This window comes from Apteryx mantelli, chromosome 16, assembly GCF_036417845.1.
Source record: "Apteryx mantelli isolate bAptMan1 chromosome 16, bAptMan1.hap1, whole genome shotgun sequence".
NCBI lineage: Eukaryota > Metazoa > Chordata > Aves > Apterygiformes > Apterygidae > Apteryx > Apteryx mantelli.
In genome coordinates this window covers 3,529,366-3,554,161 of record NC_089993.1, presented here as the reverse complement: position 1 = coordinate 3,554,161, position 24,796 = coordinate 3,529,366, and the positions used below count along the sequence as shown (strand labels likewise).

At 60.4% G+C, this 24,796-nt stretch overlaps 2 protein-coding genes across 5 annotated transcripts in view; one reads left to right on the top strand and one right to left on the bottom strand.

Annotated features, from left to right (window-relative positions):
* Positions 1-881: 881 nt before the first annotated feature.
* On the bottom strand, positions 882-10,393 carry UBALD1 (UBA like domain containing 1). Its single transcript, XM_067306441.1, has 3 exons — positions 10,168-10,393; positions 3,662-3,721; positions 882-2,082 (listed from the first exon to the last, which is right to left on the bottom strand). The coding sequence occupies exons 1-3, from the start codon at positions 10,273-10,275 to the stop codon at positions 1,762-1,764; spliced, it is 489 nt and encodes a 162-aa protein (XP_067162542.1). The 5' UTR covers positions 10,276-10,393; the 3' UTR covers positions 882-1,761.
* A 6,086-nt stretch (positions 10,394-16,479) lies between these two features.
* MGRN1 (mahogunin ring finger 1) overlaps positions 16,480-24,796 on the top strand; it is a 61,360-nt gene continuing 53,043 nt past the window's right edge. For all 4 annotated transcript variants that reach the window (XM_067306688.1, XM_067306687.1, XM_067306691.1 and 1 more), the window contains exons 1-2: positions 16,480-16,644; positions 24,628-24,746. In XM_067306688.1, coding sequence (XP_067162789.1) covers positions 16,557-16,644; positions 24,628-24,746 — 207 coding nt within the window. In that variant the 5' untranslated portion in view covers positions 16,480-16,556. The remainder of the gene's footprint in view (positions 16,645-24,627; positions 24,747-24,796) is intronic.

The window sequence follows — 24,796 nt, the reverse complement described above, 5'->3', positions numbered from 1 at the left end:
ACCACAGGCACGCTACCCCTCCACGCTATCCTTTCTCCCGTCCATCCAAAGCCTCCACGCTTGGTGACCTCTGGCTTCCCCTGCGTTTCAGTGGCAGGTGCCTCCCTCTGAGGACAGGGACAGGTCCCCATGTCTCCCCAGGGCCTCCGTCCCCAGAAGTGAGCTCTGTGCCTCATGCTGTCCCTGCTCCTAGCAGGACCATGTGCTGGCCATGACGCTCAGCTCGGACCCGGCCGAGGGAGCTGGCGTATGGCACCTGCAGCCCTGGCCTGGTGGCTCGGCCCGGTCCAGTCTGCCCCCCAGGACAGGACGGAGCCGTGCAGCCCCGGGGCACGAGCCCGTGCAGGTGAGCTCCCCCCAGCTCCAGCCTTTGCCGTCCAGCCTCCATCGAGGCTGTGCAAGAGGCCGGGGAGATGCGGCCCCCGTGCAACCATCACTCATACAATGTTTATTTTAGCAACACAAATAAGAGATGGAAATTAATTATTGACTGGCAAGCAGATGGATGCGGGGATGGGAGCCAGGTTACGGCGCGACACCTGGGACCCGTGGGGGGATCACGCTGTCAGTCCCGCTACCTGCGTGGCCCCCGTGGCAGCCACACAGCAGCAAACTCCTGCCCGTGGGGCTGCGGGCAGAGCTGTGCCAGCTCCCGCCGGGGCTGAGCCCTGCACACGCCTGGCCAAAGGCAGCTGACGGTCACCGTGCAGCTGGGATGGGTGTTCGGAGCAGCCCGCGTACGGAGGGGAGGAGATGCCGGCCCCAGCTCTGACGCTGTGCACGCGCAGAGCCGCTCGGAGGGGGGGACCCTGCGACACCCCGGGCCCAGGCCAGCCATCCCCGCTTCCCACCGCTGCTGCAAACGAAGCAAAGACACCAGGTTCAAAGCAGAAGAGCGTGTATTGCAAGCGGCTGCGGCGCGTCTGGAGAGACTGAATTTCAGCCACCGGGAGAAAAGAACAGAGGGGTTAAAAATGAGCCCAGTCTCGAGGGTTACACTGTGTCATGCAAACAGCCCTCGGGCAAACACCCGTCCCAGGAGGGCGAGGAGCCGGGGGGCTAGCGCAGCCGGGCTGCTTGCGGCGCGCGCCCTCCGGCAGCCCCCGCTGCCCGTCACGAGCAGCTCCCCGAGGGGCGAGCTGGGGCCGCAGAAATCGAGGGGCTCTGCATCTCCCCAGGAGTCGGCGTCCCCCGGCCCGGCTCAGCGGCGAGCACAGCGCACGCGTGGGGCGGAGGCCGCGGCTGAGCAGAAACAGCGCTCGCTCTCTTCTTCCCCCTTGCAAAAACCCCCCTCGCGGGGTGTCTGTCCCCGACTCGGTGGCACGGGGCTGAGGAGGGGGGGGACGCGCCCGGGCGCGCTCTGTTCGGCATGGCGGGGCGGTCCAGCCTGCGCGGGCAGGGAGGGCGACCGTGGAAAAGGGCCCTCCTCCGTAAACGTCACTCGCATGCAAACTCTGGCGTCCCACGAGGGGAGAGGGGGGCTCCCTCGCCAAGAGCCCCGCAACGGCGGGGTGCCGGCAGAGGCCAGCGCCGGCGTCGCGTCCCACGCAGCCTCCCGCTGTCTCTGGGGAGCTCTGTTCAGCTCTAGGACAAGTAAAAACTACTTCAAACCAAACCCATGCAAGGCAGCTATTTGCTCGTGTGTCTCTGGGGCTGCCAGACGCCCTGGCAGCAGAGTTCCTCTCCTCTTCGGGGAGGGGGGGAAAAAATATATATATATGTACGCAGGGGTCCCCGCCGCGTTCGCTCTCCGCCGCGGCCTCATCTCTCTGCCTCCATGGTCACGTTGGCCTTCTGTTCTGCCGTGGCCTGCTGGGAGACGGCGGCGGGCCAGCCCGCGGGCTGCGCTGGCGGCGCCGGAGTCCACATGCTCTGCTGCTGGCCGGGGGGGGAGGCGGCGGGCCAGGCGGGATTGAAGGCGCCGTGCTGGGGCAGCGGCGGGGCCGGCGGCGGCGGCGAAGTCGCCATGGAGGCCACGGGGCTGCTGCTGTTGAAGCTCTCGGAGGCCTTGAGGCGGGAGAACATGGTGAGGGCGTCGGGGAAGTTGGGTGGCGTGGCCGGCGTGTTGGCGGGAGTGCACATCTGCGGGAAGAGACGGAGCGGGTGAGTGGGGGCTGAGCAGCGCGGCGCCAGCCCCCGGACGGGGCGAGGCGGCTTGGTGCTGGCGGGGGGCTCTCCATCGGGTCACCTCCTGCCGAGGCCCAGCTCCCCCCCCTCCGCGGGGACCGGCGCCCGCGAGAGCCCGCGCCAGCCGGGCAGCGGGAGGGGAGCACGCGGGCTCCTCCGAAGGGCCTGTCTACACGGGAAACGGCAGCCGGGCCCTGCGCGACATCCCCCCCACGGCCCGCCAGCCGGACAAGCTCGCTGGCACAGCCCAGCCCCCCGCGCGGGGCGATGCGGGTGCCCGCAGAGGCGAGAACCGCCAGCCACAGGCAGGGAGGGACCGGGCGACGTCCGCCGACCGTGCTCCCCGCGGGCAGCGGTTATTTATGGCTCTGCATCCCGTTACCGGCAGCTCGCCAGCCCTGCGGGCAGGCGCAAGACTCGGGCTCGGCCCCTGCCCCCCCTGTCCTTCCGCCGCCCCGCGGGCGCTTAGGCGCGCTCAGGCCCCACCAGGCGCGTGCTCTGCGCGCTCGCCGCATGCTCCAAATCCCCAGGTGTCTCGGGGAGCGAAATGAGGCCACGGCAGCCAGCAAATCCCTTGGACACATCTGCCCGGGCAGATTACGGGCTGCCCAGGCACGAGGGTTAAAGGGGCAGAGCCGGGGGTCGGCTGGGTGAGATGTGAAGGCCAGCAGCACCCAAGCCGCTGCGTGCTCTCGCGTGTTGACGCATCGAGACACGCACATGGGTGCAGCAGAGGGACACCCCTGCGGGGACAGGAGTTTGCAGGCTCGGTCGCTCCAGGGCACGCACACATGGTCCTGTGCTCCGGGGCCTCCCCAGCCTCTCTCTGCCGTGCTGGGGCTGGTCTAGACTGTCGGCCAGGCCCAAAAGACGTTCTCCTGGACTGTCCCGCGCTGAGGGGAAGCCCCAGTCCCTCTGCAGGGCCCTGAGGGCACCCCCAGACCTGCTGTCCCTCTGCACGCAACAGGGCTCCCCGGCATGAGGACGTCTGACCCGGCAGGCCAAGCAACAGTGAAAGGAGAGCCAGGCTCAAAGCTGGAGCCTAGCGGCAGGCTGCCCTAGTCCTGCCATGGGTGGTAATCGCAGCTCCTGGGGCTGCCGTGGGCTCGTCCCCCTCCCCGCAGCCACTTTCTGCCCCAAAAGGCTCACAGGACAAGGAAACGCAGGAATGGCAGAGGGACCGTCCCCACCAACACCCCCCGTCCCAGCTGTCCCGCTGCGGCCGGCCCACGTCGCATCTGCAGACGTCTGGATAGCAGTTTCCTCCTGCCGAGCACTCCTGGAAAAGCCTGGCCCTGTGCCGGGCAGCCGGCGCAGCCCAGAGAGCCTGGCCACGCAGCCTGCCCAGCAGCCACGGCCCTCTGACCCAGCCGAGCCCGGCTGCTCTCCAGGAAAACCTGCCTCGGCAGGCGGCTCGGCCGGCGCCCGGCCAGGCCTCCCTGCCCGCGTGCCCGGCTGCGGGCAGCAGCCCAGAAGCACCCGCCAGCTGGTGCCGCGCTCCGGGCGAGCGCCGGAGAGGCGCGGAAGCACTTACCATCTGATGGTGGTGGCTGTAGGGGATGTTTGTTTCTTGGAAAAAAGCGCTGAGCGCAGTCTGCAAAAAAAGGCAGGAGAAGGCGTCATCGGCGGCACGCGACCGAGGTGCCGCCCTCACCCCCGCGCCCGGCAGGCTTCGCAAGGCCCCCTGCCCACGCGCCCGCTCCCACCCCGCTCGCCGCTGGGGAGGACGCGCGCCCGCGCCGTGCGAGAGCCGAGCGGGCCCACCCCGGGGTCTCGCATCTGTGGCAGCCGCCTCCTGGAAGAGCTGGGAAGACGATCCAACCCGGGTCCCGGGGGGCCGCTCCGTGCACTCAGCTACCAGCTGCCTCCGGAGCCGGCACGAGCCACAGCGCCGCAGGCAACAGCCCCGGCCCCACGGTCTCCTGGCCTTCACGGGAGGGAGCGCCGCGCACAGCTGCTCCCGCGTCCCCAAGCGGCGAGCCACGCTCGCCGTCTGCTTTCACCGCGCCGGCCGGAGGCTGCGCGTCCGTAAGCTCGCTGTGCTCGGTGCCGAAACGCGGCGGACCTCAGCAGGCGTTCCACAACTCGCAGCGACGTTCTGCGACCGTGCCGAGCAGAGGGAGGAGGGATCCCAACCCCAGCGCCAGCCAGGGAAGCAGAGCAGGAAGTGCTTAGCCGGGGATCTTTAACGGGGCACTGTCACGGTCACCAGATTTACCCGGGGAGATCCCAGGTCCGGGCTACGAGAGCACGCGAGGGGGGCTCTGCCCTCCAGCTACACCCACGAGCTTTCAGCTTGGTTCCAGACCGGGGAGAGCTACGACTGACATAATTGTGATTGATTAGCTTCCAGTTCCCTTCAGTAATTATTTGGTAACTATGTCACATGCCCCAAGCAGGCCAGGCTTGGGCAGGCCAGGCTTGGGCAGGCCAGGCTTGGGCAGGCCAGGCTTGGGCAGGCCGGGGGGTTTTGCTGGTAGGGAAGGCCAGAGGCAGGGGCTGGTGGGGAGAGCAGACAACCAGGCCTGGGAGCAGCGGAGACAGCGAGGGCTTTGCGGGGGAGCAGGGCTGGATCGATGCAGGACCCGCAAAGACGAAGTTGTCTCATGTTCTGTGGCAGGTTTTAGTCGAATCAGGACCAGAAAGCAACGTTTTTAATTCAGCTGCGGATTAGGTTCAGCAGAAACGTCAAAGTAGTGCTTTGAATTCAGTTGTGGCTTGAGACTAAAGTCCCGTTCGGCTCCAACCGCTCCCAGGAGCGGCAGAGCGGCCTGGCCGCAAGGCGCAGGGCTGCAGCCGCACGCTGCCACACCACCGGAGACTTTGCTCCCTGTCCGCAAGCTGACGACGGGTGTTACCCAGGCAGCTCGGACGCTCGGAGGAAGCGGAGGTAGATCCCACTCGTGCGAGCCCACTGCAGCTGCAGCACCCGCAGTCCCACCCCGCCTCTGCCACACAGACGTTCCCTCACTGTCCTTCTCCCGGCGCCCACAGCCACACGTTCCGGACACTTCGGTGTCACACCTACGGCCAGGATGAACGGTGGCAAGTCAATTCAGCAAGTCAAGATGCAACGGAAAGCTCATCTGCCAAAAGACGCCAGGCCAGCAGGCCCTGGAAAGGTTAAGCCATGGCGAACAGGCCTGCCCGGGGAGGGATGGGACAGGGGCTGTGCTAGTGCCACCAAGGAGGGCGAGACCGTGAGAACGGTTTATGGTTAAGTTGGCGTAAGGCTATTGGCAAGACCACGTGGCAGCCAGGGACGTCGCCTTGTTGTTACGTCCCGCGAACAAAACACTTAAAATAATCCAGATCCGAGTGGGGGAGGCAATTGCTGCTGTCGATGCCGGTAGGTCCCAAAGCTCAGAGTACGTCCTAGCTAGGCTGGCGAAGCTCTTCCCAACTACACCTCCATTTCTGGCTTTATTAACACAACAACCGAACCTTGCACCCAGCCAGCCTGAGACTTCAGAGAGCCCTCGGCACCCGTGGGAGGATCCGCTTGATTTCAGGGACAGTTATAAATCAGGAAGGGGGTCTCCGAAGCCCTGGAGATCAGGGCGGCCTGAACAGGCCTGCACACATCTGTGAATCAAGGAAACGGCGGACGGAGACACGGACACTTCTGAGACAGCAACATCCCCGCTGCTGTGCCACCCTTCGTCTCGGGTGAGGTCCAGTGTCAACACCTGCACACGCTCTCGGACAGAAAGGAATGTGATAAGAAAGGGGGAAAAGCGAACGGGAAACACAGGGGCGTGGGCACAGCCAAACACCATCAGCTGATGAAATCTGCCCTGGGCGCCTGTTCTCCAAGCGGCCTCGTACGTGGGACCGCGCCGTCGGCAGACGGGGGCAAAGAGGGTCCCCGTTCTCTCGCTGACCTGCCCACCCCCCCCGCCAGTCCTAGGGGAAAGCGGAGGATGAAAGTCGCCATCCAGATGGGAGAAGCCCACCGTAACCGTAGGCCCCCCTGCCTAAAATGCTGCCCCTCCTCCCCGCAAGCTGCCTGCTTCCAAGGGCGACAGAGGCAACTCCTCTGCCCACCGCCGCGTCCACCGCTCCGGGCCTCGCACCTCACCACCCTGCCGACCTCGGAGAGCGGCTGCCGCCTCCCAAAGGGAGCCCGGGACTTGCCTCGGCCCCAGCGCCTGAGAGGCCGTGTGCCCCTTCCCGCGCGGCGCAGGCTCCCGGGGCCGCCTGCGCAACCAGAGCTGCCGATGCCACCTGGTCTCTAGCCAGCGGCACGAGCGCTGGGGACAACCGGCACGCTGCAAAGCCAATTAATGCTCTTCTGCTCGAGAAGGCGCCTGCCACACAGCTCAGCCGGGGAGAGCCCTGGCCGTGGCTGTGCCGGCAGCGGCACTGAGACCGGCTGTGCTCCTGCCGGGCGCGCGCGGGCGGGATGGCGGGGAGCCCGGCAGCCCAGCACCTACCGTCTGCCCGCGCTCGGCAGGCAACCAGGCCGCCGAGGTCCTCCCCGGCACGCGCTGAAGCAGGTCACGCAGGGTGCCGGGAGGAGCCCGCGGTGACACAGTCGCAGGGAGGACAGCTTGCGGAGAGCCTGGCGGCGAAACGAGTGCAAGGAGGCCGGGGTGCCGCGCACGAGGCGCTCGGCTTGCACGAAAGAGCGCGAGCCCCAGCGCTCTCCAGCCGTTCAGACAAGACCGCGGGCGCTGTGCGAGCCCCGAGCCGTTGCTACCTGAGTTACGCTCGTGCCTGCTCCCCCCTCGCTGGAGGTGACCGCGTGCGTGTGAACCGCGTTCGCCGCCGGCGCGGCGGAGCGGGGAGCAGGGGGGGTGAGCAGGGGCAGCAGCGCTGCTGGAGCAGCCCCGGGTTTCAGCCGCAAAGGAACGGGAGAGGGGCTCCACGAAAAATAAATAAGGCGCAAGAGGAGGCAGAAACCCTTCTGTACACCCAACGCACAGAGCCAGCCGCCCACCTGCTCCTCCTCTCGCTCATTCATGCTTCCCTGCCCCAACCTCGCTAAACCGAGCGGAGACTACGGTTAGCGCCAGCGCAAAGGCAGGAACCACGGCGCTTTTTTTGCGAGCTGACGTCTTCGTATTCTTCCCAAGCAGCCCCAGGGGCAATGAGCGCGCAGCGAAGCCAATTACTACTCCTCTGCCTCCCAAGGAGCCTGATCCACAGCTCGGCCCCTGACCTCGGACTCTGCAAACCTCTCCTCTCCATTCCTGCCGGCGCACGCCACGGCCTGGCGCCGAGAGCACGGCAGAGCCCGCGGTGCTGCGAGCTACGCCGAACACGCGGCGAGAAAGCCCGCTCCAGGTCCCCGCGAGACTGGAGCAAAGCCGCGGCAAGCGGAAGAGCCGGGGAGGCAACCCGCCCGCTACCCCGGGGCTACCCCGCTCCCTGGGGGGGGAAGGAAGGTTTCTGCAAAATAAAGGGTGCCCCATCAGGCCCCCGAACACGGCAGGGGCTTCGATCCGCCCGCGCTGCGGCGACGGCGGTTGCATCCCTCGAGCAGCTTCCAGCCTCCGGCCCTGCCTGCGCGCACCGTCCTGGATCGCCTTCCTCCTCCGCCCGGTGCAAACTCCCGGCTGCCGGGGCCGGCAGGACGCTCCGTGCACAGCGAAACCTCCCCGCAGCCCACGCAGCGTCCTCCCCCGGCAGCGGCGACGGCCCCGGCCCCCCAAAAGGTCGCGTTCCACCAGCCCAAAGCCCGGGCGCGTTTCACTTAAAAAAGCGGCTCCCAGCCCCCTCAGGGGAGAGGGCTCTGCTCGCAGAAGGGCGGCAGCTGCTTTGCGGCCTGTGGCGTCGCGCTGCGCGGCAGCTCCTGCTGCACCGAGTTCCCCGGAGGGAACAGGCAGAGCTGGGAATTCACGGACGGATTAAGAAAGGGGGGAGCCTGGAGGCTCGCTGCCGAGCCCCGCGAGCGGGTCGGGCTCGCCACCAAGGAAGCGGAGACGAATGCGTCCATCCACAGGCCCCCAGACCTTCGCCGGCTCCCAAATAAGCCTTTCGCCCGCCGCGGCCACAGCCTCCCTCTGCCTCCTGCCGACGGTCCCACGTCCCCCTCCCGGCTCCCATCAGCCCTGCTGCGAGGAGGGAGCAGGGAGCAAAGGGCCAGCACGGCACCGCTGCTCCAAGCGCGGCCCTGGCAGGGCCAGGGGACCCCGCTCCTGCCGTCACGCTGCAGCGTCGCCGTCAGGCAGCCGCCACGCCGAGCGCCGGGGCGACGACGCTCTCGCGGCACGTTCGGGGCCGAGGAGCGCCTCTCCTCGCGGCACGGGGGAGAGCGGGAGGAGCGGATCCTGCGAGCACGAGTCGGCTGCACTGACTCACCCCGCACGCCAGGAGCGGCGCTTTGAAAGCGAGGAGACCGCGAGCCAAGGCAGGGTAAATCAGAACCAAACTTGCCTCGACTCCACCAATTTACACCCGCTGCAGCAGCCCCAGGCCAGCCAGCAAACGGGTCCCACGCCAGAGTTAAAAACAAGCCTGCAAACATCGCGTCCGGGAACAAGAGACGAGAGCGGCCTGGAGGCGGGCGACGAGCCCTCCCCAGCACAGCTCCCCGAAGAAGGCATGCCCAGCGGCCATTTTGCAAAGGGAATTATCTGACCGTTTCACCAAAAGTGAGTGGGAACATGGTAACTGCTCATCGCAGCGCGTTTGTTTACAGCCGAGCTTCCTCTGAGTCATGTGAGTGCCAAACCGGCAGGAGACGGCTGTTTGTACTTGTGCAACTCGCCAAACGGTGGCAAAGTTCTGCGAAATGCCTTTTTAAAAGAAAACCAACTTTTGTCACCCGCTCCCGGCTCATTTAGGACCCCCACAGAGGCGGTGGAAGCCGATTTTATCAGTCCCAGACGGCTACCGTCAAGTTGCATTAGCGAACATAAAACAGAGCGTGTTACACATAGGAACGTATCCGCCATGAACAGGGATCGCTTCAGCAGAATGTGCCATCGAACAAATAGGTGCACGGCGCACGGCTGGGCTCGGACGGGTGGGAACGTCTGCTCGGCTTTCCCCCCCCCCGTCCCCGCACAACCCCCGCCTCGCTCCTCGGACATGCCCAGCTTGGCTTGGAGCGCCAGCCTCCGATTTAGCATCTGGAAATCGCGTAACCGCGCACAGATTGCAGAGCAATGAACTGCCTCTAGGTCTGATCCATCTGACGGTCGTCATGTTACAGAGCGAGCCCCGAACGCCGTCTGCGAGGCCTGCTAGCAACGCTTTGAAGGGTCGGGGCCGCGGCGCATGCTGAACGAGGGGTGCCCTAGCCGCGCACACGGACACGATCCGAATCCCTTGCTCTCCGGACTGACTCAGACCTCCTTCTGCATCACAAAACAGACACTCCAATTATAAAGGTGCCATTAGCGTCAAATCCATCAGCTCCAGCCTAGAGAGCTGCTGGGGCTGCGTACGGAGGAAGGAAAAAAATCCTATTTAGAGAGAGCCTTGCTTGCTACAGCTGCCGCATTTTCCCCTTTGCTCCCAACGCTTTAGCTGCAGAAGCCCCGGACGCCTGCCCGCGTGCTCGCCGCCTGCGAGCCTAACCCCACGCGTGGCACTAACCGCTGCCGCTGTCACGGAGGATCCTGCCTTTGAGCAAGGGAAAAAGACATCCGGAGCCAGGGAAGCTTTGACCTACAAAGTCTCCTCTCCCACAGCTGCCCAGGGATTCAAACTCCCGGCGGCAGGGACGGGGGAAAGGCCACACCGGGGGTTTCCAGCCCGCAGCCGCGGTGGAGCCTTGCTCTGCCGCTCGGGAGGCGGCCGGCGCGGGGGAGCGCAGGCAGGAGGGCTCCCGGTGCCACCGCGGGGACGGAACGGGGCTCAGCACCGAGGGCCCCCCGCCAGGGCTCCCCCGCCGCGGCCGCGCACCCCGCGGCCTCCCCCCGCCGCTGCCCCGCGGCCCCCGCGGAGGGGCGGGGCGGCCCTGCCCTGCCCGGGCCCCGCCTGAGGCGGGCCGCGCTCGCGGCTCCGGGCGCGGGGGCTGGGGGGGGTAACGGGGGGCGCCGGCAGCCGCGGCCCCGCCGCCCCGGGCGCGCACGGCGGCGGCCTCACCTCGAACTGCCAGTGGGCCGCCTGGAGCAGCTGCTTGGCCTGGTCGGCGGCGCAGCCCGCCGTCAGCACGAACTGGTTGATCATCACCTGGTGCTTGAGCTCGTCCATGGTCCCGGCCCGGCCCCGCCGCGCTCGCCGCCCGCCGCCCCCCTCACGGCCCCGCCACCATCGCGGAGCCGGCGCGGCTCACGCCAATGTTTACTGGGCACTGACTCACGGCGCCCGGCGAGCCCCGCCGACGGCCGCGCGGGGCGGCGCGGCGCGGCGCGGCGCCGCTGGGAGCTGTAGTTCCCGCCCGCCCGCCGCCCGCGCCGCCCCCCCCACGCCGCCGCCGCGGGGACTACGACTCCCGGCAGCCCTCGCTTTGTTTGCATTACTGCGTCAGGGGCTGACGCGCCCTGAGTGACTCGCAAGGGAAACCAATCGCCGCCAGCAGTGTGGTAGTACCTGACCATATATGGTCAACAACACTGCTGCCCCCAATGAGCGGGAGGCGGGGGCGGGCCCGGCTGGGGCGGGGCGGGTCACGTGGGCATGCGGGGGGGCGCGGAGGGGCTCGCGGTGTTTACAGTCGGCCGCGTGCGGTTTCCTGTTGACGTGCGGGGAGCGGCCGCGGCTCGCGCCAGGGCTGGGGCGCGCGCGCGTGCGCGTGGCGGGCGGCGGGGGGGGGGGTTGTAACGGCAGCGCGCGCCCCCCGCAACGGCCGCCCCTCCCCCTCCCCCCAACGGCCGCGGTGTCAGCGCGGGGGGCGCCGCCACCGCCGCTGCCCTTTGGCCCCGGCGGCTGCCCGGCCCCCGGGTAATGTTTAACCGGGCGGCGGCGGGAGAGGCTCCGCCGGTGGCTGGGGGTGCCGCGCCGAGCCACGGGCGCCGGCAGGGCCCCCTCAGCGTGTGGCTGCCGCGGCAGGCCGGCACGCCGGTGGGATGAGGCTGCCGCCGCCTCGCTGACCGTAGCGGGAGGTCGGGGGTGATGGAGGTGCCTTGGCCGTGCTCCACGTCCCCGGCCCAGGCCCGGGGCTCCTGCGTGCTCCCACGGTAGCGACAAATGCTAATAAAAGATGGGGAGTTGCATAAGCCATCTGCAGGCCTGTTTCCATTTCTCCCTTTGCTGAAGCACGTTCCCGGGCCATTTACATAATTGCCAAGATGTAAAACAAGAGGCTGCAGCGGGAGAACGTTCTGGAAGGTGCCGGGGGCTCCTGGTGACATGAAAGGCTCCTTTGAGAGCCGGGCATTACCATAGCAGAAGAAAGCATGCAGCCAGGCAGGCAGTGCTGGGCTGCGCTGCGCTGCCGTGCGGGCGAGGGACAATGGTGTTGCTAAGTACCAGGAAACGATAAGCAGGCATGGACATGCATGGACATTCGGCTCGAATGGCTGGGAGATAATAAAGCAAGGGGAAAACGGCAGGCGGAGCAAAACGAAGAAAACAGGCCCGGCTTCGCAGGGCTTGCGGAGGCCCCGGGGCCTCCACCTTTCCTGAATGGTCCTAGGCTCTTTTCCTGCAATTCGTGGTGATGTTTTGGGCTTAGCCTCTGAGCAAGCGGTGTGTTCTCCACCGCCTCTGTCGCTCGCCTGCGTTTCGCGTACGGCTGCAAGCATTTCTGAGCTGTAAGGATTAATGGCTGGAGCTCAAGCAGGTCATACGTTTGACCTGAGTGATTTGCATCCTCTGCTGCTCACGTACAAATTGCCTCGGTGTGGTCCAAAACTGCTCGCAGGTAACTGTCTTCCGTGGGTCCGTCAGTAACGATAAAAAGCGCTCCCAGGAACGATGCAAAGCACTCAAGGTCGTAGAGGATCCCAGTGGTCAATGGGGTTTTTCCTCCTTGTATGTATGTCACTGCCCAAATCAGAGCGAGGCCGCATCTGTACAGGATGCAGGACGTGTCCAGAGGTGCCTGGTGTTTTTTCTAAGGTCAGCACAGTCCCAAGAGGAATGCAGTGAGAGGGGATCCGTAGCCAGCAAGGTGTTAATGTAGCTGGGAAAACAAATCTCCCGGAAGATGGTTTGAATTCAAGAGAAGTAGACGTTTTTAGAAGCCTTCCCATTTGTTTTTGAAGGGGGAAGGGTTGGCCCCAGTCCAGCAGGGCTTTCGGGGAGGGTTCCAAGCCCTTTGGAGCAGGGCAGCGTTTAGGGAGGCAAAGTTCATGGGCTTGCCACTCCTTCTGGCCAGAAATAACTCCGTGCGTAGTCTCCAGGGCTCCTGAACCTTGTTGTTCTGCAAGTACCTGGCAAACAACAGCAGCGACAGCGCCGGGGAGGGGGCAGCGGAGACAAAGCGAGTTGCTTTACTGGATAATAAACCCAGGAGCAGCTGGACTTTGGATGAGCTGCTCCGGCGAGTGGAAGATTTGAAGGCAAACATATTTCCTTGTGTAAACGGGCATGCTCGTAACTGCCTTCCCTGGCAGCGACTTCCAAGGAGGTTTCTGAAGGGCAGTTCTGTGTTAGCTGGAGCAATGTGTTAACAGCCCCTCCTGTCTTTCTGCCCCTTTACCAGGCTGCAGCTCTGTGGAGTGACTCCTGGGTTATGCTCTGGTCATTGAGGTCCAACTTCAGAGCTCCCCTTGGCCTACGTTTCGCAGGGCAGAAGTGATGTCCTCGAGAAGAGCCGCCTCTGGGAAACAGTGACATAAACTCGCGGTGACAGTGGGTGTACAAACGGAGACAGCGGGGAGCCCTGAGAGCCAGCAAGGGAGATGGGCTCACAGCTGAAGGATCTCTCCCCTCTACTGCTGCTCCTCTGCCCAACCTCTCCAAATCAAGCCACTGAATGGCTCCAGGCTCAGCTTTTCCAGAGTGAATTTTACCTGGAATGAAACACGGGTGAGCTGGAAGGTGGCACAGAGATGGCCAGGGGAGCAGAGGCCTCCTCACCCTCCCGTGAAGCACAGGAGGGTACCGGGGATTTCAGGCTCCCTCGTGCCTTTTGTGTCAGGGGTGTTTTCATCCATTTTGGAGGTATCCGAAAGGGCTTCCCACATTCCCACCCTCTCCATCCTCAGCACTGCTGTGCATGGGTGTCCCGGAGCACAGCGCAGGGCCCAGGGCTGGGGGGCAAATACTCAGGGCTTCCGGCGGAGCCCGGGAGCCTGGAGGCGAGGGTGCCAGACCCGCACTGCCGCCGCTGCGGCCGCAGCACGGGCTCCCACCCCTGAGCTGCAGCACCTGCCTGCCCAGTCACGCGGGCGCTGGAGCCTGGTGCAGAGAGCAGCCGGTGGGCGACCCAAGCAGCTCCGAGGGGGCCTGGGCCTCAGTTTCTCCACCCGCAGTACGAGCCCGATGCTCCCGGCCTTCGCTCAGCGCCCTGAGCTCTGCCTCTGCCGTGGCGCTGCCAGCCGAGCCCCAGGCTGTGCAGATCCGCAGTGCGGTGCCGCTCTGTCCCCGCCGTGCGGGAGGAAGGCTGGTGGCTCGGGGCCCTGCCGCGCTGCGCGGCCGCTGCTCCGGCCCCGAGTCGTTCCCTTTCCTTCCCCCGTGCTGCTCGCAGCGGCTCCCGCGGAGGAATCGAGGCGAGTGGTGCAATATCCTGCCTTTGTGTGCGCGGGCGCCCAGCGTCCCCTGGGCCCGGCAGGGATAAAGGCCCCGCTGCCAGCTGGAGGTGCTGCCCTGCAGCTCCGGCGCTCGCGGGCCCTGCCTGGGCTTCGGAGCGGAAGGGCCGGGCCCGGCCCTGGCACGCCGTTGCTGTTGTGGTTGCGTGTCACACGCCTCTCGCTGAGCAGGGCCCTTGGGGAGACGTTCTCCAGCACGGGCCCTACCCTCTCAGATGACAGCACTGGAGGGGCCCCGCCGCTTCCTCGGAGCTCCGGAGAGCTGCGCCGGGCCCCGCAGGCACCGTCCCGCTGGTGGAGACTCTGCGCGGAACAAAAGCCTCCCGCTGCGGCTGCTTCCCCACGCAGCCCTGGCACCGCGGCCGTGCCAGTGCCCTGCACCGCAGCGCCGAGCTCCCCCCTGCCTGCGGCGCGCTGCCTGCCCCCCCTGCCTGCGGCGCGCTGCCTGCCCTCGGCTTGCCTCCGCTTAACCCGCGTGGTGCCGGGCTCCCCGGCGAGCAGCACGCGCCGCCCTGGCGCTGTGCTCCCCGGGGGCGCCGCTGGCACCCCTCTTCCCCCCTGCTCCTGTTCCCCCCGCTGAGCCTTGCTGGGCTGTGCGGAGCCCAGAGCGGGCTGCTGGTGTGCAGGTGGCTTCGGGGGATTTCTGGGTCCGGGGCTGCTCGTGGCGCTGCTGGCTGTCCGAATCAGGCCTGCTGCTGCCAGGGCTCTGCCTGGCCCTCGTTCCCACCACCGAGGAGCGTCCCTGTGAGTTCCCCGTGCGGGCAGGGAGCAGCCGGGACACGCTCCCGGGCAGCCCGCCTGGGCCGGGCGTGGCTTGGCAGTTCAGAAGGCTCCGTTCCTCCCTCTTCCTGCAACTTCTGTCGGGAGAAACTCTCGCACAGACAGAGAGACCATCCCTGGGGGGGTGTGGAGGCTGGAATCGCTGCAGCCCGCTGCCGTGGGAATAAATGCAGGGCTGGTTGCTCCTGCGGTGCCGCTCGCCCTTCAGACCCAGCGGGGAGCTTGCAAACGGCACTGGCTGGTTTCACGGGGCTCGGGGGCATGTCGTTACAATGCAGTGTGGTGCAAGGGGGAAAAAATCAGATTTCAGGTACACTGAGAATTCAAAGCGTCGCCCATGGGATTCCCAGCTGTGCCCCGGAATGGTCAATAGTCCCTGCCTAATTTCTGGGGCTGATGGGAGCCAGGATTCCCTGGGAGAAGCTGTGAGGAGGGAGCGAATGCTAACAGCGTGCGACACATCTGTGTGCAAAACAGCGCCCATGCTCCCAGGGATGTACAAATTGGGTGGAGCAAGGCCTGATTCTGCTTTAGTCTCACCCCGAGCATTCGTTCCCACCCGCAGCTCCCTGCGCCATGCATGTCCCCGCCAGTGTGAAGCTGCTGTGCTCAGAGCGGCCACAACAACTTCAAGGGCAATAACTAACTGGAAGCAAATTTCCACCTAGGGCTTGTTTGCTTGTTCCCGCCAGGCGGGTTTTAGTGTGCGTTTACGGCCAACGCGTTCCACCCACAGCCGTTATCGCTCGCTATCGCAAAATCCTCCTGCGCCGTCAGGCTCAGCTTGCTGCAGCATCTTGTCTCGCCAGCACCCCCAGGCCTCTTCTCGTCCCCCGGTCCCCTGGTCTTGAGGCCAGTTTAAGCGAAAGGTCAAACGTGCCAGTGGTCCTGCTTCATATTGCAGCTCCTTTGCGTCTCTTGGGGGTCCCAGGCTCCGAAGCTGGGAATCTGAGTCCCCAGATGGGTGATGTTGGCTTGTCCGTAGTGTGTGTGCAGGAAGATACCTTCCTTAACAAGACAAGTCTGGGGTGCAGGGACCATGCGGGGGGCCCTGGCTCACGCCAGGCACCTGTCCCGGCAGGACTCCAGCATGGCCCTGTTGCCAGTGGCTTGTGGCTCGGGCAGTGGGCAATGGTGACAGCTGGTTACTTAGGACAGCATAAGGAGCTGGTGGTTTCCCAAAGGTGGACAAGGCCCGGGATAATGGCAGGAGACAGTTGGGTGAAGAGCGGGCACAGCACCATGCTGAGGTTTGGAGGGCTGGCAGGCTTCATCATGCAGGTGCCAGCACCTGGCAGGCACCATGCAAGGTGCATCTCTGCACACCCTCCCTGTGCAGCCCTGTGCAAGGTGCATCTCTGCACACCCTCCCTGTGCAGCCCTGTGCAAGGTGCATCTCTGCACACCCTCCCCGTGCAGCCCTGTGCAAGGTGCATCTCTGCACACCCTCCCCGTGCAGCCCTGTGCAAGGTGCATCTCTGCACACCCTCCCTGTGCAGCCCTGTGCAAGGTGCATCTCTGCACACCCTCCCCGTGCAGCCCTGTGCAAGGTGCATCTCTGAGCAAGGTGCATCCCAACGCATCCTCTCCGTGCATCCCAGTGCTCGGTGCATCCCAGTGCTCGGTGCATCCTGCTGCCTGGTGCAGCCCTATGCCTGCCACGCCTGGTGCATCCCCGTGCCCGGTGCCCCCCGTGCCCGGTGCCCCCCCGGTGCCCCCCACCCCGGGCCGCCGCTGGGGCTGGGGCGCACGCGGGGCAGCGCCCTCTGCCGGCAGAGGCGCGCGCGGCGCCCCGGGAGAGCCCATGGGGCGCGTCGCTGCCTCCCCCGCGGCGCCGCTGTTGGTAGGCGCCGCCGCGAAGCCTGCCGGGAGTTGTAGTCTCGGGGCGCGCGGCCGCCGTGCGCCGCGGGGCGGGCGGACTCGCTCTCCCGGCCTGCCCCGCGCCGCCGCCGCCGCCGCCGCCGCCGCCGCCGCCGCCGTGGGTGCGGGCCGCTCGCCGCTGCCGCCGCCGCCGCGCTTGTCTCCGTCGCCGGCGCGCCCGCCCTGCCCGCGGCCGCCATGGGCTCCCTGCTCAGCCGGCGCATCGCGGGCGTGGAGGACATCGACATCCAGGCCAACTCGGCCTACCGCTACCCGCCTAAGTCCGGTAAGGGCCGCCGCGGGGAGGGGGCCTTCGCCGGGCCCGCCGGGCCCCTCCGCCGCCGGCCTGGGCCGCGGGCGAGGCGCTGCCCGGGCGGCTGCGCCCGGGGCCGGGGCCGGCGCTGCGCGGGGCCTCGCTCCGCCTGTGCCGCCGCGCGTCTGCCGGCGGCGGGGGCTGCCGAGGCTCCTGCTGCCGGGCCGAGCCCGCTCCGTGCGGCTACGCGGCCCGATCGGCTGCAGAGCGGCGGCCTGGCGCGGCCGGCGGAGCTCGGCGCTCCCGCAGCGGCGCGCGAGGCCTCGGCCCGGGCCCGGCTCGCGGAGGGGGCCGGGAGGCGCCGCGGCGGCCTGCGCGGGCCGGCGGCGGGAGGAGCGGCTGCGGCCGGGAGCTGCCCGCCGGCCCGGGCTCCTGCAGGCTCCTTCTGCCCCGCAGCCCCCGCGCGGGTGGGGCCGCCGGGCGCAGCTCTTCTCCGGGGGGAGAACAGACACTCCAAGAGAGCTGTCAGCAGCGACGCTTGGGTGAAGTTAGGATGGGCTTGTGACTCACCTTGTCTTGGGCCGGCTGTGGGGATTGGCCTGGTTCGGCTCGTTTAGAGGGTCTTCACACGCCCTTTTCTCCTAATTCACTTAGGAAATTTTCCAACTTTATGTTCCGCTAGGGCTTTTCCAAGCAGGCTAAAAGGATTTGTAGAGCGTCAGTTTGTTGAGTCTGCTCGTGCTCAGGGACAGGCGCAACGTTGCTTTTTCTCGGAGACTTGAGTTACGCGTGTGTCCGATGACTTGCTGGCTGTGAAGTCTTCAGAGCTGTGTGGTGGAGGGAGCCAGGTTCCCCCTTCTCACCTGCAAAGGGTGGCAGATCTCAGGTGGAGTCCTGTGGTCACTGCGCCTTGCCTTGTTGCAGATGTGCCTTCAGCAGGAAGAGTGAGGTGGAGGAGATGGAAGGGAGGAAGCCTTTCCAGAAAAATTCTTCCTGTGTGCTGGTGCTCTCTTCGGAAATCTAACCTGCTTTTTTGGGAGGGTGAGGACAAGTTTCATGGGCTGCTAGGAAAGACAAACGTCCCTGCTAGGAACGCAGCAGCTAGACGTGCCATGACTCTGCTTGGCTGGCTGGTGGGCTTTGCCTGTGTGGGTGACTGGGTGGACGTAAGCTGGCTTCTAAGTTGTAGCTGTTGTATCATGGTGCTCTGCTAGCAATTTTCTTGCAGCCTGTTTCTGTTGAAACTTAGACATGATTTTAGATACTGGCTGGATTAACTTTTGCTAACATGGGCAACGAACATTAAACTGCTTCCTTGAAATCATTATCCAGTTGTTTCTGTAGTGTTGTAATTACCTTGACTAGAATTTAATGGTGTGTTAGGTTTGAGCAAATATGCTTTTATATACTAGTCAAGGGAAACCCTTCGTATACTTGAGGTCTGGTTTGTATGGTCACATTCACTGCAGAAGGGGTCTGTTGACCTAGATGCTGCCAAAGTGCATTCCAGTTATGGCGCTTGTAAAACAGAACAGCTAATGCTTTGAAGCTGTTAGTAAAAAGAAGAAAAAAAAAAAAAGCAAAGCATTTCCTTTATAGGCTTTGGATGCAATTGGATGCTTGTTGATATGGCTGAACTTTCTATTGCACTTGCCTGTGCTCCTTCTGAAAACATGCTGGGTTTAGGTTAGAACTTTCTCTTTGCTTTCTTCAGGTTTATCTAACAAGGATTCAGTTGACTCCAGGAAGGGAGAAGACTATTTAAGTTCAAGCGCAGTCTTGGCAGAAGAATAGGTCATGAACACTTCTAAGCTGGTAATTCAAAGCAGGTTACTGAGCATCAGAACAGTAAGGGTTGTTATGATGGCAAAAAGACCCCTTTCTTTAAGGTGGAGCTTGCTCAGTTTGCAAAGGACACTGTCCCTTCTGGTCCTACAATCCTAAACATGTTTGACTAGGGGCTGGAACGACTGACCGTGACTTGCGCAAAATCTGACAGCTAGAAGTCAAGAAGACCAGAAATGAGTGTACGGTTATATTTCACGAAGCAAGCAGGGAAGAACTACAAAAAGCTCTTGACCTCCTGTGGGTCCCTGGGAAAGCCGCTGCGACTCTGATCAGGTGCCCTCACTTCGCAGGACACAACGTTGCATTCTGGAACAAATATGCCACCTTCCAAGGAGGTTGTGTCCTACGCAGAAATAAACACACGACTTGCAGGTATCCTGGCTGGGATTTAAGCAATATGTCAGCCATCCCGTAAAAAGAAGTACAGTCACTTACCAGGTCATACCAAGGGACGGCACCTTGTTGACTCGCAGCTGGCTGTGATGAATATTCAGTTCTCATTTATTGATTTTTGATGTGGTTATTGCTGTGGCAGCCATGTGCTCTGTGGAAGATGGAGCAGGCTGTTGTGGAATCTGTCTCGGTCCTTATGAACCAAGGTTATTAATTAGGTGTTGGCAGGTCATTTAACAGCTTTGTTGCAAGCAGGGTGCAGTTTTGGAGTTAAGAGTCCTTCTCTGAAAATGCCCTGCTTATTTCCCCCCCCCCCAGAGTCAGGGTGCGGGTCAGCTGCATTCCTCCTCCTGCAGCGAGTGCAGGGGATGAGGCTGCTGAAATGCTGCAAGGTGACACCCAGTCCTTTCCTTTCATCCCTCTTCACTGGTACCTTTTAACCTTCCTTGTTTGCTTCATGGAGACTGGGCTGGCACTGCTGATGCCAGGCCAGTTGGAAGGGGGTTGGAGAAGGGCCCAGTTTGTCTTGTCAGTTGGTACAGAAGAATTAGTGCATCCACGAAATGGGCTAAAAAATGGGTAATCACAAGGAACAGTCATGACCTTCCCTGTGCTTCTGTGCTGGAAGCAGTAAGACAATAATCCGTGTTCTTGCATGCAGGCTCGGTGCATGATGCCCCTATTGCTTTAGCAACCAGTGAGCAATGCACCAGTGTTTTCTGCAGCTCCTTTGTCAGCTTGTCTCTTGTTCCAGTGAGCTCATCTGCAGCATGGAGCAGGGCCGGGTACACGTGCCCTTGAGATGGCTTTTCTCCTCCAGAGTAAGTTCTTGCAAGAGAATTGCGGACCCTGGCCACGTTTGGGAGAAAAAAAAGAGAGCAGAGTATTCCTCTTTGAAAGTGAACTGCTTTTTGTTGTTGTTGTTGTTTTTGTTAGGGAATGATGCTGTAATCAAACAGCAATTTTAAATAGACAGCCCCGGTTGTCTCTCATCCTGGCCATGGCTCTCAGCTCATGAGTCATGTGTACCATGACCATGTTGCAACAGAAATACTTCCCTGTGCTTCCCGTGTAGCCCTTGTTCCTCACCCACCCTGCAAAGCGCGGTGGAGCTGTGACTCCATGGCTCCTGCCGTGCTTCTGCAGAGACTTCAGCCCGACCCCTCTGGTGACAACCACTGCCACCTGCTCTTGACTTGTCCCTTCTCTTCCTGTCTTCCCCCGCCTTCTTCACAAGCATCTGACTGGAGGCCTGGGTCACAAGTAATCATTTTTATTACTCTTTGCTGCTGGATTATATTTAACCCAGCTCCGAGTCACATTCCAGTTTGCCATGTGATCCCTTGTGGTGGCACCATGGGGAGGGGGTGAGGAAGGGACACCTCTTCCAGCTGCAGAGCTCGCTCAGGCTGAACGGGTTCAGGCTGCTTCTAGGACCATGCTGTCACCCTGTCCTTTGGCACAGGGGATTGGTGGTGGTAGGTATCTGGCTGAGTAAAGCGTTGTGGTGACACAGTGACAGATCACCTGTGAGAGGGCGGAGTGGAAAGGGTGCAGGGGAGGAGTGAGAAGAGAGGTCCTCTCTGGATGCCTACAGGAGCTGGTTAGGCTGTTCCCAAGCATTGACTTAACTCACCTTCGTAACAGCCATGAAGGTTTTTTGTTTTTTTTTCCCCCTTATTTCCCCACGATTTTGCCAGTTTAGCCTCTTCCTCCTGTTGACCTACAAAAGCTTCTTTTCTAGTCACCGGTGTTCAGCAGAAGGCTTTGCCTTTTGACAGCGGTCAAAAGCCTGTAGCTGCCTGTGTTGTGAATCCCGTGGTCCCGGCTGCTGTAGGTCCTCCCTGCGGTGTGTCGCTCTTCCATCACAACCGTGCGTTAGGTTTGCGTGGGACAGGATTGGGCCGCTGGGTCAGGGCTAGGTTGGGGTTGCGTGGTTACAGTCCATGGACATTGGGACAGTGGGAGTTCTTGCTCTTCATTTCAGCACGGAAATGTCTCCTGCTCTCTAAACCTTATGTGCAGCAAGGGCAGTTTCCTAGACTCGGAGTATTCAGCTAGGTGAGCTCTTGACGGATATTTTTGCTTTTTGAGAATGGAGAGGTAGTTATGGCTGCAGCAGTGTGCTTGGTGCCTAACGCTGGTGTGTCTTATAATAAAACCCACCCCTGTCTTAGGCTGTATAAAGTAGTGTGTTCCATGTCATTGATGCTTTGAAGAAGCCTCAGATTCCAGTTTTGTTTGTGTGAGACAAACTAATGAGTCAGACTTTGCCATTCTGAATGTTCCAGTGGTGTTTTTCCAGCAACTGTAAAGTTTTCCACCGCAGCGGTATCCTGTTACATCTGCCGCTCGTCCTTCAGTTACCTTCAGCAGTGTCACCCATCCTCATTCTCTTTTATTTAATGGTTTCCTGGGTTTCATGCTGATTTGCTCTGGGGAGTAAAGTTAAAGGCAAAGACCTAGTTAAAGGACACAATTTCTCTTTGCTCTAGCTTTTGTTGTCATGTTCTCTCCTTGGTTATTTGCGTATGATTATTTCTTCATAAGTGTGTCTGTGCATTCTCCCAGTTGATTTCTGTTTGTACCAGTTCTGTGTACGGTTAATTAAAAGACTTCTGCTTTTATTCTTTCTTTTTTTATTCTTTTTTTTTTTTTCCTGCTTAGCTCCCTACTGTATTCACCGTTATGGAGCTCTGTGTAAAAGTTGGTCTTGGAACACCTGCCTAAGGTAGGTCAGGGATGTTTTACAGACTGGCGAGATGTGTGGGAACGAGCTTCAAGAGCCACGGTAGTCTGGGTGAGAGCCTAAAGCAACGTTAGTAATGGAGTTGGAAATAGAGTGTACAGATGGAGCTGCAGCAGGATTTTAATGCATGGAAAGGTTTTATATGCAAGCCTTCTGGAGATACTAAAAATCCTATCAATCTAGTGCTAGATGTGTGGAAAGAAGACAACATGGCAACTAAATGTGGAGGAGGAGGAAACCTCATTTGTTCCTCTTGACCTTTCTCTTTCCTTTTAGTCCCTGGTGGGATAATTACAAAAGTGCTTTCTACTTAAAGAGTTTTGTCTCCAGTTTGAGCAAACCCTCAAAGTTGCTTGTGACAGTGGTGGAGAGGAGTGAGGCATGACTTTGGTCTGATGTTGAGAGCTCTAAACGTAATGTGTATTTCTAGCAGCCAGTTCCTGAAAGCTTGCAGTGGAGCGTCTTCTCTTAACTGCTGTGGATGGTATCGTGAGTTTGTCGAGACGGATCCCTGCAGTTCTCTTCAGGGCGGGATCCAGCGTGCAGCTGACTGCCCCTACCCAGAGATGGTTTCAGAGCCTGTATCACCAAGTGTCTTGCATGTATTAATGTCAACGTCCTCCCACGCTTCTGAGGTTGGGCTTTGCTTTTTGTTAAATGTCACAGTCTAAGCAAGGTGGGATCTAGTGGATGCCTGTGAAGGAGGCACCTCTGGGGAAAAACTCCTTCGTGTTGAGGGAGGTGATTTGATAGGATGATGAAAGGAGCCTTTGGTCTGAATACTGAATTGAAGCTCTGCTTTGCAGTTAGATAGATGGTGCTGTGTTGCAGTGTGTAGTTGTGGGAAATCCTGACAATTTGTAATTTTTGGAGATCCCCAAAGCAGATTTTAATGGAGCAAGGACAACATGGCAGTGCCCTGGACACGCTAGTTGTGCACCTCTGTGTCATTCCAGTCGTATGAGAGAGACTGTCTCCCTTTTCATCCCAAGGTGATGGCGAGACTATTTTGTGATGTTCTTTTAAATAACTGTCCTTCTGAAAGTGTTGCGTTTCAATGGGCAGTGAATATCTTGGCGCGCTGGGCCCGCGAGTCCTCTGGGGGTAGGATGCAGAATTGTTCTGCAAAAAAGCCCCGCTCTTATTTTGCAGCACAGAGTGAACTGCGAGTGCTGTGACATGATGATTACAGCTTCCTTGGAGCATGGGGGGGTTTTGTGCGCGCTGACATGAATGTGAATGGCACATAAATACGGATTTAGTGAGGTGAAGCTAACCCCGAGATGGCTTATTCACAGAATACCAAATCAGAGTGAAGAGGGAGCTGTCTGACTCTGATCCCAGATAAGCAGCTGCTGCAATTCTGAGACATCCTGCACAGGCGTTTTCTTCGCAGTTAATCAGATAAAATGCTCCAAAACACAATCCTGCTTGACCCACATAAAATGAATTCCTGAATCTCAGTGTTCCTTATTCTTTTCTGAACCTTGGTCTAACTATAAACCACTGCAGTATTTCTCAGTTGGGGGGTCCGTATCAAACTAACTCTGTTAGAAGTGTTCACCGATTAGCTTTTTATCTTGTTACTTCTGGGGAGGAGTAAGAGAAGGTTCCTGGTCATCTCGAGCACCTAGATTTTGTTAGGCTTATTCTGTGGGCCCGATACTAGGTAGATTCTGGACCTATGCTGAAGCTGACTGTTGTATCTGGAAAGGAGGGCACGTTTGTATAACATAAACATCTGGATGCTTGTAAGCTGAGCTCAGCAATGGAGAACGCTCGTCATTAAAGCGGTACCATCTGTGCAGAGTAAGAAAAGCCTTTCTTGAAGCATAAAGGAAAAAAACCAAATGGAAAAAGCAGAACCATTTATGAAAGCCCTTTCATTTCAGAGTAAATCATGCTTGCTCCCAGCTAGAGGGCCTGAAATCCTGCCCAAATAATGTTTCTGTAACCCTTCAGATGATTATTTACTGCTTCTGTAGGAACTCTTTAAAAAAAAAACAAAAAAACAAAAAACCCTTTATGCTGTCTGTTCATTGCACCTAGAGAAGTGAATGTATGTTTGGCTCACTCATTTCAATATGCACGTGAAAAATGCCCACTCTGAAACTTCAAGAAAAAAATGACTTAGATGGGGCTTTTTAGTTCTGTCCTGGTTCTTATTTCTCCGTAACTCTGTAAAATCCATATGTGAGAGCAGTTTCCCAAAGTGGCTGGTTCCTAGGAAGAAGCTACATCCGTAGTGTTCTCATACAACCAAACAGATTCAATTTGACCTTGCAGTTAATCTAGATAATTCTGCACTCCAGAATCCCAATGATCTTGCGCACACTTAGTCTCCTGAAATTTGTACCCTCAGTGCAACACCGTGAAGGTGAATGAAACAAGTCCGTGGTTGAAGTTAAGCTTGAGCTGAAGTTAAGTTTGATCAGTCCCAGGATTTATCTCTTAAAGCCTTCTCTGTTTCTGCATTTGGAACCATCTGTGTTTAATCAATTCAGCATCTGGGCGTGTTGTCTCCAGCACCCACCGTAAAGGTTTCATGTGGCTTCAACCCTGGAATATGGGAGTGAAAGAGGGGAGGGAGAGCAAATGTTGCCCAAAGAAACTCCCTCTGGCTGTGCAGGACTCAGGATTGTTGAGTGGAAAGAAGTCGTGTCCTCTGGTAGACCAGGTAGATGGTGTTTGTGGGACTAGACTTCACACCTGAAGCTGGAGAAAGGGGGAAAAATCCGTCAGAATTGAGCAATATTGGGAAGAACCAACTCTGACTTTTACCTGTCTCCTTTCTAGAATACAAGTTAAAATGGAATTATCTCCACTGTAATGACTTATTCTAGTATTTTTTTTTCTGCTTCTGCTGTTGGCAATGGCCCTGGGTAGTACAGGGAAGGAGTGTACTAGCAAGTATCTTCTGTATCTTACACTCTTCTACGCTATAATTTAAAACCTGCACAAACCAGCCATTCGCTAGGATGCACTCATTTAGATTTCTTTGGTTTCTTGTGTTTTTTTTTTTCCAGGAAACTACTTTGCAAGTCACTTCTTTATGGGAGGCGAGAAGTTTGACACCCCTCACCCTGAGGGCTACCTTTTTGGGGAGAACATGGATCTAAACTTCCTTGGGAATAGACCTGTTCAGGCAAGTTCCTCTATTCTGACAATTTTACACTTCTTTTTTTCTGTCTTTAT